General features: G+C 40.6%; 1 protein-coding gene across 1 annotated transcript; it reads right to left on the reverse strand.

The window, feature by feature from the left end:
- Positions 1-4093: 4093 nt before the first annotated feature.
- On the reverse strand, positions 4094-13512 carry LOC308320259 (uncharacterized protein; the record flags this gene model as incomplete). Its single annotated transcript, XM_080770576.1, has 8 exons — positions 4094-4256; positions 5035-5132; positions 6659-6674; positions 7518-7682; positions 10707-10967; positions 12327-12371; positions 12500-12772; positions 13464-13512. The coding sequence occupies 8 exons, from the start codon at positions 13510-13512 to the stop codon at positions 4180-4182; spliced, it is 984 nt and encodes a 327-aa protein (XP_080626702.1). The 3' UTR covers positions 4094-4179.
- Positions 13513-16075: the final 2563 nt, after the last annotated feature.

The raw sequence follows: 16075 nt of genomic DNA on the forward strand, positions 1-16075 counted from the left end.
ATAAAAGCACTGTTTGATTTTACACTTGAGCGGCTCTGGGACGCTGCTGGAGTGTTGCCAAGTCTGTTTATTATAAGCGGCTTCTTTTTCTGTAAAATTGCTTGTAAATATTGGTAGTTGTGGTTGCTTTTCTTGTTTCTAAAGGTTTCTCTCCTAATGTTGTTTAAACCAGTGATCCTCACACAGCACATTCCCATGTCAGGCATCCCCAGATGAATGCATTTGCCCAACTAAGGACGGCTAATACAAAAATGTAATTACATTTTGAAAATAGCAGATCTACCAGCTCACAATGCATCACATTCATTCATTAAAACTATGAACTCTGACTGCAGGCGGATATATAATGATCATTATAACAATGTGCAAGAAAATATTTAAAAAGATGTAAGAACTTTATATTTGTGGACAATCAAAATATGTTTTTTATTTTAATGTGGTGTCATTAAAATTAATCTGGATATGGCAGACTCAATATCTAGAAAATAAAAACATGGCACTTCATTTAAAATAGGTTACAGACCCCTGTTATATGCGCTTATTTTGGGATTATTTTTATAGACCTATTTACTTGTTTCTCTGAGACATGGCAACAGCGTCTTTTTATTGCGTCATTTTATTGGGAATGTTGAGATTAGAAACGGCCATAATTCTTTCATTTCTCAACCTTAAAAAAAAACAAAAACATATGCATAATCCTTGGGAAGTTTGCTTTCATACGCTGTATCACACTTGATTCAAGTCTTCTTCAATAAAATGCTACGAGCGAAGACCATACCATCACGGGACCATACCGCATCACGGGCATACGCACCAGGCATTCAACTCATTACTCATTTCAAATATAATATAATTATAATTAAAATTAAAATATAATTTTACTGGTGTTTCTCAATAGAAACAACTTATTTTGAGGCATGAAGGTGACAGCATGCAGTGCAATAGGAATAATTAACCCAAATGTGACAAAGTCATATATGTCATGTCTTCTATGGTGCCAGCCTGAAGAAATGTAATAATAACGATCCCCAAAGTGCGCATTCCGTATGTGACATCAGCTGACTGGTAAAGAAAATAGTACGGACATGTTGATTGGGTAACTCTCAAACACGCCTTAAACACTCCCATGACTAATTCAAGGCCGTTTTGCGCACTCCACGGGGTGTCGAAAGCGCTTCTTAACATGCTTAAAATTGCAATATGACATACCTCACGCCCCCAGCTCATATTACTGTAATAGGTAAAACGCACCTTCAAAATCTAGCCCATGGTGTTCTGCCCCCTACCACTCCCCCTGCTCCAGCTAGGTTCTCTTTTTTTCCTCCCCTCCCCGCGCAGCTCATCCCTTTCGATGGTACGCGTAGGAGGAGAGCTTTTTTGTGCCTGGCCCAAGCCCCCGCAACCCCCCCCTCCCCCCCCCGCTTGCGACCAGCAGCAATACGTTTGGTTTGATTGATGTATGTACAGTATAATGTGTTTCAAGCCTTATGATCCGCTGTAAAACCTTTTGCCCTTTGGGGACACTAATAAACAACCTTGAACCTTGACTTCCGTGACATTCCCACTAAGCCGAGGAAGAAATGCCACATGAAAAATCTCAACTCGGCCTCATGGTGGCGCTATAACTGGCCGAAAGGTGTTTTTACCTAACTGCACGGATCTGTGGATAACTATAGTTTGTATTATGCCAACTCCTTAGAGGCCAAGGAAAAACCTTTGCCTGAAATTGTTCACATCTGCTCTTTATAGCGGCCACCAGGAGGCCGACATATGTAAAACACATTTTCTAATATTACTCCTTCAGATTTTATCCAAATTTCACGCAAATCGGTATACACATGCTCTCCATAGTCATGTGATCAAGACGGGTTTGTTTGATTTATCATAATCCACCCTCATTGGCTATACGATTGGCTACTCAACGCAGCGTCCGTTTGTGGTGAAACTGTGCATGCATATTACCCACTAGGCTTTTGAAGTAATGCCACTAGACAGTTTTCTAATCAGCCTCATGGTGGCGCTACAACAGGCCCAAGCCTTAATTAAACCCTATGTACTGTGGAAGAACTTTCACAGGTATAATAGTTATGGCAGTGTTTAATTAAACCTTATTGGTATTGTGTTGTTTACCATTGGCCTTATGATTGTGTTCTGACCATCCGAATCAAGGTAAACGCTATACAGGCCTGCAGGTATCTATTGTTTATCGGATTATCTCATCCTTGTGTATTCTGACCTGAGATCAGATTCATACGAGGTTTCCACTGGACACACACTGGTCTGATTAACCCATTCTGACCTGAGATCAGATTCTAAAAAATGTCAGTCGTTCTTCGATTTTTCAAAAATAGCAGACCTACAAGCTCGTAGCGCGCCACTCGGTGGCGCGCTATGAGCTTGTAGATCTGCTATTTTTCAATAGCTAAAGCATAACATGATGCTAACACCAAAATGGGTGCCCGGTCAGAATGGGTTGAAGGCTCTCAACTTGCTTTCAGCCAATGAAATACTGTGTCGTATGACATTATGAAACAAAACCGTTGAATTCCATGTTCACACCAAGGGCCTATTGACCATTGCATGGTGTTACACCAAAAGTGGTGTCTTCAAACCGCACCTACCGAATGTCCACGGGGGGTCCAAAGAGCTTAATGCGCAACATTGTTATCTCACTTAACAGTAAACAAACTTAACATACAGTATATGTTATACGTCACGGTATCTTCACATTTATAGGTTGCAGTTTATTGTACATACAAGCACATGCATTGTTTCTTTCATAGTTTTACAGGATCCCCAATCCCCATTTAGCTTTGGCCATGACAAAAGCTAGTCTTCCATTTTAACAAAAAACATCAATTACATCGACTTTACAATCACTGTGATCTAAATAGAAATAGAAAAATGTAATAAAAGTAGTAGAATTGAAACTAAACCAAAAGCACATACAACACATTAAACATTGTGCCTCTACAGGCTTGTTTGCATACGGTGTTCCTTTAACTTCTTCTTAAAGGTGAATTTCATGTTTGTATTACATCATGCAATTAGGCAATGCGTTCCATCCCATTACAGCTCTAACGTTTCTTAATTTCATATTTCATACTTTAATGCAGTATAGGCTATACTCTAGGCACCTTGCTGTAATCCTATAGACCTGCAGACAGGCTGATAATCTGACCCTATGATGAGGCTTTTAATAGAAGGTATATCTTCTATGAAAAGTATGAAATATGAAACCTCAGGGCCGACTGCACCTCCTTTCATACGGATCATAACAGAGTCACATACAAATGCATCACATCTTTCTTTTACTTACAGTGCAATATAAATTAGACTTCAACAATTCAGATTTCACATGCATGCACTGTATTGCTATTATATTTGCGGTCCAATGAATTGTATTTAGCAATAAAGGCAAAGGAAAGGAAAGGAACTATGTTTACCCAGGGTAACTGGACTAAGCTTAAGGACTTGTTTACAGCCAGGCCCTCATGCTCATAGAACATTTCATGGTAGGGCCGGGTTCAATGCCTTGTCAATAAGGGCACTTCAGCGGTGGTAATTTTAACGTGCCGGTCCGGGGATACGAACTATAGCGACCTTCCGATATCATATCAAGACCGCTCCGCAAACCGTTAGCGTGCGTGCAAATCAATGGATACAGTATAGGCGCCGCCTATACTAGCCGGGCTTTAACCCAGATATGACTGAGGCTGAGCGCCAAGATCTTCGAGCGACTGGTTCTGCAGCACTCGAAAACCGTGGGTGAGCGACTACGCTGATGAGGAAAACCAAACCACACACAAATTTCAAACTCAAAATACAAGACGTTACGAAAGAGAAAGAAGCAGCTTGCACACTGTTGGGCAGTGACATGGATAACGGACCCTATATATTCATACAAACAGTCATCAGGATGTGGAGATTCACACCTGTTGCTACTGTAGGTAATAAACAACGATGCAACATGTCACCACCAATCAGGTAAAAGGGAAAGTCTCATCCACACATTGGAAATGTAATACATCAAGTACTATGACAACATCAAGTCGGCAAAACTGCAGTATGCATTGCACAAACATCAGTCAGCTAGAAATAGTGACAATGAAAACAGTGGCTTTTCATCGCCTCCTGGGTGACAGCAGACTGCGGAATACACACAGCATTACCTCCACTTCATCTTCTCTTGACTCTTTGCTGATTCCTGACATTTGCATAAACTGCATCGCGTTGAGGTTTTGGCAATTCTGTGACTGAAACACGAGTTGAAAGATGATTAGAAGCTTTGCAGAATGTACACGTGAGTTACACGTACAGTATCATATCCTTGCTGTCGGGAGGAAACCTCCTAACTCCATTTTTGAGGGTTTTTTTGTTGCATAAATCAGTGCTATTGAACACCCTTTACGTCTGTGTGTTGTTTAAAAAATATTGAACCAATGGAAAGTAGTAAAAAAAAACGCTTTGGACAAAACTTCTTAACCACTTCCCCTCTCGTGCAAGTCATTGACAATATATAAACTCACAACACCAACGTTGATGAGGCAGTAGCCTATTGCTTTGTTTTGAAAATATATGGTTTTCTTAATTTCCTGAAAAATGTATAATTTTCATTTCCTGAAAAATGAACAATTTGGAGTTGAGAGGTTTCCTCCCGACAGCAGAGATATATCTGTTTACTGGCAATTTACTCAACACATCATGTCCCCAAAATATGATACGGTCGTCAATATCATAGGCCTTGTGAGCTTGTAGATCTTAGATTTTGTAGGCTACACAGTTTGAACTTGTGAAATGGGACATTTCCACCACTGATAATATGTAAACAGTATATAGGCTACACTGTACCATTTGGAACGTGATGAGATCGAGTCAGTCCTTCATAGACGCTCGCGTTGCCTAAGTGGACACATTGTTTATTTTTAATTTAATTTCAGACATGGATACGGCTAATGTTTTAAATTAAACTCCATTAATGTAAACCTTTGAACCAATCATGTTGCTTATTAAGAACACTTCTCAAAGACTGACCGTGTCGGAGTGGGTGGTACGTGTCATCAGAAGACCTGCTTTGATTGGTCTGCTGGTGTCCAGCTGAGCCCTGATTGGTTCCCTGAGGCTGAACAGGTCTGTGGAAATAAATACATATAGATAAAAAATATATGAAAAATATATACAGTATGGAATCTAAAAGCCATGTAGTAGTCGAAAGGGTATTCACATGTTTTACTTAAGTAAAAGTATCAATATTGCTTATCAATAAGTACAAGTAAAAGTCCGGTATTCAAAATACTTGGGCCTCACTCACACCTTCGCAAAAGGACTGATGTATGCTTGTTGTATACAAAGGCCTCACTCACACCTTTCGATCTAGCATACAACATTGATGCATGCTAGATGGAAGCAAGATGTAAGTGCCATGGCCGCCCCCAATGCATTTCCAATGGAAGTCACATGGTTTGATACAACATTTTGGACTACAAGCTGTTGGCTTTGTTTCGACTGCCGCCCCCCTCCCCCTCATACAACACAAATGTTGTGTCAAACCATGTGACTCCCATTGGAAATGCATTGGGGCAAGATGTATCACACCCTTTGTATACAACAAGCATACATCAGTCTGTTGCGAAGGTGTGAGTGAGGCCTAAGTATAAAAAGAATGCAGAATGTCCCATTTCAAGTTTTCAAATGTATACAAATCTTTAGAAAATAGCCGATCTATATAAGCTCACAATGCTGAGTGTGTGTTCTTGTATATTGGCCATTTTCAAATGGTCGAAATGTATATAGGGCTGAAGTGGGTAATGTATGTTCTTTTTGCAATAATGATCAAAAACTAGTAACTAAAGTTTTTAAATAATTGTAGTGGATTCAAATGTACAATATTTGCCTCTGAGATTACAGGGGTGGTGTGAGGAGTACAAGTAAAAGTATTGGAAATTGGAAATACTCAAGTATCTCAAAATTGTACTTAGATGCAGTACATAAAGGACCACTTCACCACTTTTCAACCTTATCTTCATATCATTTTGTCCTCACTGATGTTCATGTTAAATACCACAATTCTTTAATAGATATTATTTAGATTTGTATTATCGCGAGAACGATGGCTTCCATTTTCGCATTGCAACTTTTCGGGAGCAGAAAGCCTGCCGTTTCTTATCTATTAGCTTGGATTCCCCGGCGATGATGTCACTGGTGGTGTCTGAACTGCACACAGCCCTCCCATGAGACACAGACTGAGTAGAAAACAATGGTGCTATTTTATCATGAACATTATAGTGGGGACTATGAGGACCAATTATACGATGATAGGTTGAAAAGCGGTGAAGTGGTCCTTTAACCCATTCTGACCGGGCACCCATTTTGGTGTTGGCATCATGTTATGCTTTAGCTATTGAAAAATAGCAGATCTACAAGCTCATATCGCGCCACCGAGTGGCGCGATACGAGCTTGTAGGTCTGCTATTTTTTTTAAATTCGAAGAACGACTGACATTTTTAGAATCTGATCTCAGGTCAGAATGGGTTAATCAGACCAGTGTGTGTCCCGTGGAAATCTCGTATGAATCTGATCTCAGGTCAGAATGGGTTAAATAGTACTTATAGTTACTTATCATGTATATACTGTATACAAAGATCAATACAATGCTTACCCGACACAGCATGGATCTGTTAAGAAAAAAGAAAAGATGAAGATAAAGTCCACATTCAGTAAGTTGTATATAAATCTTTAGTCCTTGACATTGTTACACCACCATGGTACTATCGTTTATGGAGAGTTGTTCAGATTATCAGATATAATCCATCCATCTATATAAGGTAGTGCGGGTTTTCAACCCTTTTCACATCAAGGCCCATTTTCTTTTCAGCATTTGAGCAATAACGTACGGACCACCGTTTGATGATATTTAGCCTCTCATACGCTTAAAACGAAAGAATGTTCTGTTATCGTGACATTGACACACAATTCCATATACTGTTGGCAAACGTTGACCAAAGTATCAATTCTACCACATTCTCTAATTGTGCAGACTTCTTGTAAATTAAGTAATGCAGATGTTTAACATTAATGTAACTCTTGAGAGTGTAAAATGAGACCAAATGGACCTGTATACAGGTCCATTTGGTTTCATTTAACACTCTCAAGAGTTAAAGGGTAAGACCACTTTTTTTTGAGGTTTGGGTTGTGGACAAGAAATCAAAAATTATTGCGCCAGTGATTAGAAATTGAGTCAATGAGGAGGGTTTTTTTTTTGTATTATTATTATTATTATAAATTTCTAATCACTGGAGCAATTATTTTTGATTTCTTGTCCACATTTGGAGTTACATCATGGCAAGGTAACTACACACAACCCAAACCTCACAAAAAGTGGTCTTATACCCTTTAAAGATCTATAATTGTCCAGTTGGTTTACCAACTCTCCATCATTTATAGCTGCATGCAGGGGACCACCAGGAACCCCCTACCGCTGGTTGAAAACCACTCATCTAACAGCAGCAGCGTCTCACCTTTAGATGTTCTGCATCGACACAGCAGCACCAGGAGGATGGTCAGTAGCAGAATCACAGCGACAGCTCCCACAATCGCACCCACTACGTGTGGAAACCTCAGACCCACAGGAGGAGGAGGAGGAGGAGGAGGAGGAGGAGTGTGTTCCACTGATCCAGACACCGCTGGCAAAGAGAGGTTATAATGAATTATTTGATTATACTCAAATGCACTGCTGTGCAGGAGGACGCTAAACGCACACCGGTCTTATAGTAGTGGTGCCCCGGTCCACGGTAGAACAATTTAGAAGTCTTGAAAAGACAAAAGGTGGCCCCGCACACACTCCTATAGTCAAAGTGCCGGGATACTTTATTGGAATAGGACGCAGAGAATAAAAACCAACGTTTCGGCAGTACTGCCTTCTTCAGCGTGTTTCAAGACTTCACAGAATCACACTCAAATGCACTGCTGTCAAATCACTTGATGCAGGTAGACCAAACCGGAAAGGGCGCACACCAGTGTTGGTGAGGTGCTGTAAATAAGTAAAAAAGAGAAAAGGGACGCACACTCGTATCCACGATGCTGTATATTTATTATTATCCAACGTTTCGACCTCACTCGATTCATTCATGGCTCCATTATGGATTATATTTTGTAAAAAAAACGCAATAGTGTCATTGCGTTTAATACTAAAGAACTCAAGCAAATTGATAATATTCTTATAAACACGAGGAAAGTACTATTTTAAGCTTCCATTTTAGGTTTAGGCCAAAAATTATAATTTAGATTTTCTTCTCCCACACGACCCAATGACATGGAATTGGATGATTTCCTTACTTTGTGAATAATGTAATGATACTGATTAAGGTTTAGTTCCATTCTGGTCAAACAGAGTCAGGGTGCAGCTGCACTGCTGCTGTTGTGTGTGTTGGCTCGCAAAGAAAGGCTCTGCTACACTAAATGGAACAAACGAATCACCATTGCTGTGTTGTGGAGGTCTCGATGTTTTGGCAAACCAAATGCTGGCATGTCTGGGTCACACAATTTGTTTGCTCATTGTGTGTACCGGTAGTTCAATAGTTCAACTCAGTCATTCACATCATAATGACATGATGATGACGATTATGGCGCAGAATCGCAGAATTTGCGCCTTCACATATTGCCCAGTTACAAATGGATGACTTTTTGTCTCTTTGCAATTGTGTCTTTGTAAATTATAAATGATGAAATAATGATCTTCAGAATAATTGACTCAAACCAGGGACCTTTGTATCGGAGATGTCATAAAAATTAGAAGAAGAAAAAAGGTTGTATAATCAATAGTTCACTATGCAAACACTTGTGCTTTAACATGAAATGTTTAAATGACACTTCCCTTGTCAACAAAGCCAGACAACCTTAACACATTCTAACCTAAGATTAATAACATTACTGTCAATGAGGAACTCCCCCTGGTGGATGAAATGGTGTAGTACTACTGGGCAACACTGACTGTGTGATTATATATGGGTTTATTTAACCAGTTTAACAAGTGGGAACTGACCTACAGGCAGAGATAGAATTACACTTCAAATACTAACATTGTACGTCACATTACAGAACAGCAAATAAACAGTCCATGATACACCTCTATCTACAACAAATCACCAAAGTCGCAGGGCGAATACACAATGTATAGGCCTGCAAGAAATAAACTGAAATAATAAATATATAGGCCAGACATAAGGCCAGACATTTTTTTTACCCCCCTCGGATTTGAATGCTGGTAGCCTACCACACACACACACACACACACACACACCCACACACACACACACACACACACACACACACACACACACACACACACACACACACACACACACACACACACACACACACACACACACACACACACACACACACACACACACACACACACACACACACACACACACACACACACACACACACACACACACACACACACACACACACACACACACACACACACACACACACACACACACACACACACACACACACACACACACACACACACACACACACACACACACACACACACACACACACACACACACACACACACACACACACACACACACACACACCATAGCCAAGCATTTGATCTGAGGTTTAGACCATGATCAGAACATGCAGAGTATGAGCTGCTGATATGACTCATCATGTCTGTTGGTTACTCAGACATTCAGTGAACTGCTGAAGCTCATGGGGTTTGATGCTGTGTTTTGCTAATTAGTGCCTATATAGTGCTGTGAATGCAACTTGCGTCTCATTGTTGACTTTGTTGATGTATGTTTACAACCAATTTGTCTTTACATGATTCCTTATATCATGTTTTTAGAATGTAACTGGAATTATGTGAAAGTCTTTTTGGGGCCCTTAATTGTGCCTTTAAATGATGTCAGGAAATCGATGATCACCACAAGCTGTATATACCTCTTTCTCTAATCAGACTCTGTCTATTGTGATTGGTTGATTCCTTTTCAAAGGTTTGTATATAAGTAACTCTGTCAACACGATGCGTTATATGCCTGAAGATTAAGGTCCGGAAGGGACCGAAACGTTGCTTCTTTAAATAAGAAAATGCTCGTGTACCGAGCAGAGCAGATACACAGTGTGCGGGTGTATTCTGTTGCTCTCACTGATGTCCACTGGCCTACGCACCTGTGCATATACGCCTGGTTTCTATATAGGTGTGCGAAAGTTTTCTCCTACTGCTGTGAATGCAACCAAATCATCCCACAACATATATGGGCAACTGGGGGCCACATGCAGGCCCCCACTATCGCTTATAATGCTGCCCGCAGGTTAAAACCCCAACATTTTCAGCTAATTACTAGTATTAAAATGTTATTGTCTAATAACATTTCATCTAATAATGTGTTAAATCACATTTTGGGTGAATGTCCCCCCCCTCCCCCCCAGAATAGGGATTCAAGTGTTTGAATGTCAAGTATAAAGATATTTTAAATAATGACCTCGTGTTTTCCTCATGACATAGGTCTAGTGTATCTTTAGGGGAAAGATTTACATATGTATTATTTTATTACAGAGGTACCCTGAGCCGCCAAAAGAGGTTTGGGGACCACTGGGAGAGAGATTAGTGGATAATAAATAATTTAAACATTCCATATCCCTCCTGGGTATATTATGTGGTAGCTACTTTTGCTCTCTATATATCTCACCTGTCACATCCATCCAGCTCGGTGGTGACTCTCCAAGGCCAGAGATGTGACACTTGTAGAATCCTTCGTCGGACGCGTAAACACTGTGGATGGTCATCTGTCCTGTAGACTCGGCCCTGACGAGGGATCCGTCCTTATAGAAATCAGCTGGGCGGCCAGAGGACGGTTCATCCGCCGGCTCGTTTCTGTACCAGCAGCGCAGAGTGACGTCACTTCCTTCCGCCACAGGAAGCGCAGGGCTCGCCAGGATCACAGCTCCATCTGGACAACAACGACGAATTAATTAAAACCCATTCTGACCTGAGATCAGATTCATACGAGGTTTCTTCCACTGGATACACATTACTGGTCTGATTATAACCCATTCTGACCTGAGATCAGATTCTGAAAATGTCAGTCGTTCTTCGATAATAAAAAAAAATAGCAGATCTACAAGCTCGTAGCGTGCCACCCGGTGGCGCGCTATGAGCTTGTAGATCTGCTATTTTTCAATAGCTAAAGCATAACGTGATGCTAACACCAAAATGGGTTCCCGTTCAGAATGGGTTAAGAAGCGTTTGTTAATGATGATGATAAATTCACAGCTCAACTTATATGTAACTTAGAGAGCACTTTATGCAGACTTAGATAGCATTTTTATACAGACTTATAGCATGTTATGTAGACAGCGCTAGAATAGCATTTTATGTAGACATAGCACTTTAAAGTAGGCCTATATGTATATATATATGTTCAGTTTCATTACATATAGATATTCCACTGTTACGTTCTTAGCTTACGCATGTTTCGTGATAACTACTTGTTATGTATGTAATGCATTGCCGTGCTTTTTTGTTCTTGCTTACTGTAAATCGCCCTGGATTAAGAGCGTCTGCAAATAAATGCCTAAATTGTTGTAAATGATCTTCTCCAATGGCACAACCAAAATAGTTAGACAGTGCTTTTGTGCCGCTGGCTTTGAACTGAAGATCTGTGAGTATAAGCACACAGCGGTCACTATATTAGGCTCATTTAATTAATAGACAAAAAAACATTGCTTAGACATGAGGTCAAGAGGTCAGTAGAGCACACTGTGGACATAGTTTACATGCTTATTGTGCATTATTTTGTAATTCGTTTATCCTGCGTTATGAAGTACTGTTGAGGGTGTATATAGTATTGTATAATGCCGTTGCTGTCGCTGCCGGGAGGATATACCCCCTAACTCCATTGTTGAGGGTTTTTTTTTCCTTCTTCATAAATCATTGCTATTGAACCTCCCTTTGTCTATGTGTTCGTTAAAAATGATGGGGCAGTATTGCATTGTTTTAAAACATATACGGTTTTCTTCATTTCCTGAATCTTTTTTTTCTTCTTTTTCTTTTTTAATAATGACATTTTGGGGTTAGGTGGTTTCTCCCCGACAACAGAGATATTTCGTCCTGGTACTGTATGTCTTATATAGTTTCTTTCAGTAGGCCTACTTACTTGTCCTGCAAACTGTATTCTAACTGCTGTGTTGCCCTTTGTGACTGGATTTCCCCAGCACGATCAATAAAAGTCTTATCTTGTCTTAAAGACCCTTTAACGGACATAGGCTACTGAATAAACGGAACAAAGTAGCAGCCTTGCTGAGCGTACCAGTCACAGTGACATGAGCAGTGGTACTCTTTCCCTCTGAAGACTCTGAGCGTACCAGTCACAGTGACATGAGCAGTGGTACTCTTTCCCTCTGAAGACTCTGAGCGTACGTACCAGTCACAGTGACATGAGCAGTGGTACTCTTTCCCTCTGAAGACTCTGAACGTACGTACCAGTCACAGTGACATGAGCAGTGGCACTCTTTCCCTCCGAAGACTCACACCAGTAAAGCCCCGTGTCGAGCAGGGGCAGCATGGACCGGACGGTGCATCCTGTGTCGTTCATCCTCCCCCAGCTGAGATCGCCACACTCTGAGGTGACGTTGTCGACGGTGGTCCTCTTCAGTCTCCACGCACTGGTGGAGTCAGGCTGTCTGTCCTCACAGCTCAGGAAGACCGACTGGAACTGGAAGAACTGGGATCTGTCGGGACTGAGCCTGAGAGAGGCTGTGGGACAAATTATATACATGAGACGAAGAAGAAAAACAATATATGTCTTGTTACAATGTATAGGCATTAGCAGACGCTCTTAATGCAGAGCGACTCAAGGCTCATACATAGTCTGGATTTACGGTGGTGGGGTGACCACCGAACTACAACATGACGTCACGAGCCGCGGTGAAGAGCAAACCACCGCCACCTACAGCTCCAGCCCTTCTCTCTGTTTTTACTCACCACCGCTCAACGTTATTTCAGCTCCGGTGGTCAGCTCACCACCGGAGCGGTGGTCACCTTACCACCGAAAATCCAGACTATGAATAGGCCTTACATTACGCAAGAACAAAAAGCATGGAAATACATCACATCTAAGGCCTATACATAAAAAAGTTGTTTTTATCATGAATCATACGTGAGCTAAGAACGTAACGGTGGAATATCTGTTATGAAACTATGCGTGTATACTTTATAGTGCCATGATGTCTACATAAATTGCTATCTAAGTCTACATAAAAGTACAAGTTACATAAGTTGGGCCTTAATTTGCATACGCCTGTAAGGTCGTCGGGGCTAGGGCAAGTGCTACAGGCCATGATGGAGTCTGAAGAGGTGGCTTTTCAGACTATATACGGTACGGCGGAAGATTGTTTAGAGTTCCTTGATCTTGGTCAGTATAGAAGACAAACAGACTCATACATACCTCTCATGACGTCACCGCTGTTTGGAACTTCTGCTGAGACACTCGCCATGGAATAAACCACTAGAGAGAGAGAGAGAGAGAGAGAGAGAGAGAGGGTGAGAGAGAGTATATGTTTGCACAACTAATATAATTCCCGTGACAACTGTTACCATATAGCAGCTGGGTTCCCCAATTAGCGGCGCCACCTTAATAAATAAATAAATAAATAAAGTTATGATTTTTTTTGGGGGGGGGGGGGGGGTGGTCCCAGATATAAATGGCATTACAATTTAGGCAAATGGGGGGTCTGTCTGTTCTTGCCCAGCAACGTGGTTCTGGTGCCACTGTTTTCCCCTGTGTGCCACTGTTTTCACAGCTTACTACCAGCGTGTTCTACCAGCGTGTAAGTTATGAGAGGCACAAATGCTGTGTCTGTAGTAGCCTATACTGTGTACTGTATTCATTTGCGTTTCTGGTTTGTCCACGTTCTCTTCGATAAAGGTTTTCTAGTGTGTGTACAGTGTAGTAGTCATTGTGGGGTGAAATAATGTGGACAAACTCTTTAAGTGCACGTTAATGTAACGAGTACTTACCTTTCTTGTTCATTATATATTGATTATATGCTGCTGCTATGGCGTTAACTGTCGATATGCTGATTCTGATTCTGCTGGGCATGAGGTCTGCCATTGATCTGTTTATCCACTAGAGGGCAGTGTAAACCATATGATAGGCCACGTTTTTTTTTGCTCAATGCAGTCAAATGAAGCAGAATTATTCACAACCTATAGGCATTTAGCAGATGTTCTTATCCATTTTTGTACAGGTTAGGTCAAAATATTCCCCTATATTGTGATATTATATTTGTTTTTGATTCCCCAGTGTGGGACTGTTATTGTTATTAGCATTTTAACATTGTATAATACCGGTGATTTCCTTGATGTTTAAGGGCTTTCTGAAAAAGGAACAAACACCCGCACACTGTCTTCAAATGCAGTGACCAACTTTTATTTCCGGGATGCAGCAACGTTTTCGGCCTATATGCGGGCGGCCTTCATCGGGCTATCTTTGATAACGTTGCTGTAAACCCTGAAATAAAAGTTGGTCACTGCATTTGAAGACTATAGTGTGCGGGTGTTTGTTCATTTTTGGGGCATCGCACCCTCTCCTATACGCACCTGTTGCCTGGCTGTAGGTGTGCAAAAGCCTTTGCTTTTTTATAGGTATAACACTTTCTAAAATGTGATATGATGCACACCATTAGTATGATTGGTGTCAACTCCGTCAGACACGAGGAATGGGCTTACAGGACACTTTTACTGCCCTTTCACCAGGCCGGGTCACACCAAGGACTATAACAATGGGACCCAATTAGCTCTTAGATTTTACTTTTAGTCATAGTCCGTTGAATACATTTTAGTCACCTGGAATGTTTTACCGTTAGTCCAGTTTTAGTCGACTAAATACCATATGATTTTAGTCGACTAAATGTATGAATGAATGAACCATTGTAAAGCGCTTTGAGCAAAAGAAAAAAATGAAATTCATTATTAAATCTACAGTTGATTTAGTTGACTAAAATGATTTAAAAAAAAATAATGTTTAAAAACTAACATTTTGGCAGGCCTTGATGCCGTCGTAATGACTGTTTTTACACTTGCTGAAAATAGCAGATCTATAAGCTCACAACATAGATCTGCCATTTTCAGCATGCAACCAAGTGTAAAATGACGTATAGTACTCGATCTCTTGTCCACTAGTCCCTTCCTATAAAGTCTATTTTTTATTTGTTGACAAAATTGTCAGTATATTTAGTCTTAGTTTTAGTCCTCATAGCTTAGTTTTCATTTACTTTCCATTTAGTTTTCTTCTGTGAAAAAATGTAAATCTTTCGTCGTAGTTTTAGTCGACGAAAACAACACTGATTATGGCTGTCGGATGGACTTGTATAGGCCTACATCAAGCCGCCTCAGAAACAGGAGATATTAGGCTCTTCTTGACCCTATATACTGTACAGTAGGCCAGAGTTCAGCATGAAGTGCCATGCTTTATTTCCTTGATATAGTCGGTGTGCCATATCAACATTACATTTAATTATAACACCACATCCAAAGGAATGAATGAATAAACAAACAAAGAAATACATAGCCTACATGAAAAAAATGGGCAACTGCTTGGCTAAATGAATAAAAAATATTTCCAAACCGATTTTGATTTCCCATAATACATACCGGTAACAACCTTATTTTGTTCTTTTGAAATATATACATTCTTTCACATATGGACATTGTAATGATTATTGCTCTGGCCACATGGCTTATAGGCCAGGCTGGGCCTTACTTCCTTACTAACTAGAATATATCACAGCAGTTACTACCATCTACACTTTATACAATATATGTAGCTACTTTGTGACAGCATTAACTACCACGCTAGAACATGAACTACACAGAATGCAAAGGGTATTTTGTCCACACTATGTATACAATTGGCAAAGTGTCTCACTGATTAAGCCTAATTCCAACCCTAAACTATTAATCAAAGCCCAGCTGGCGGTGAAAGAGCCTCTTAGTATAGTGGGCAAACCTGTCAACTTGTCCCCATGAGGACCATGCAGTCGTCATCAGAAAGCGTGA

Source organism: Protomyctophum bolini, assembly GCF_963924005.1.
Source record: "Protomyctophum bolini genome assembly, chromosome: 8".
In the NCBI taxonomy this organism is placed as follows: Eukaryota; Metazoa; Chordata; class Actinopteri; order Myctophiformes; family Myctophidae; genus Protomyctophum; species Protomyctophum bolini.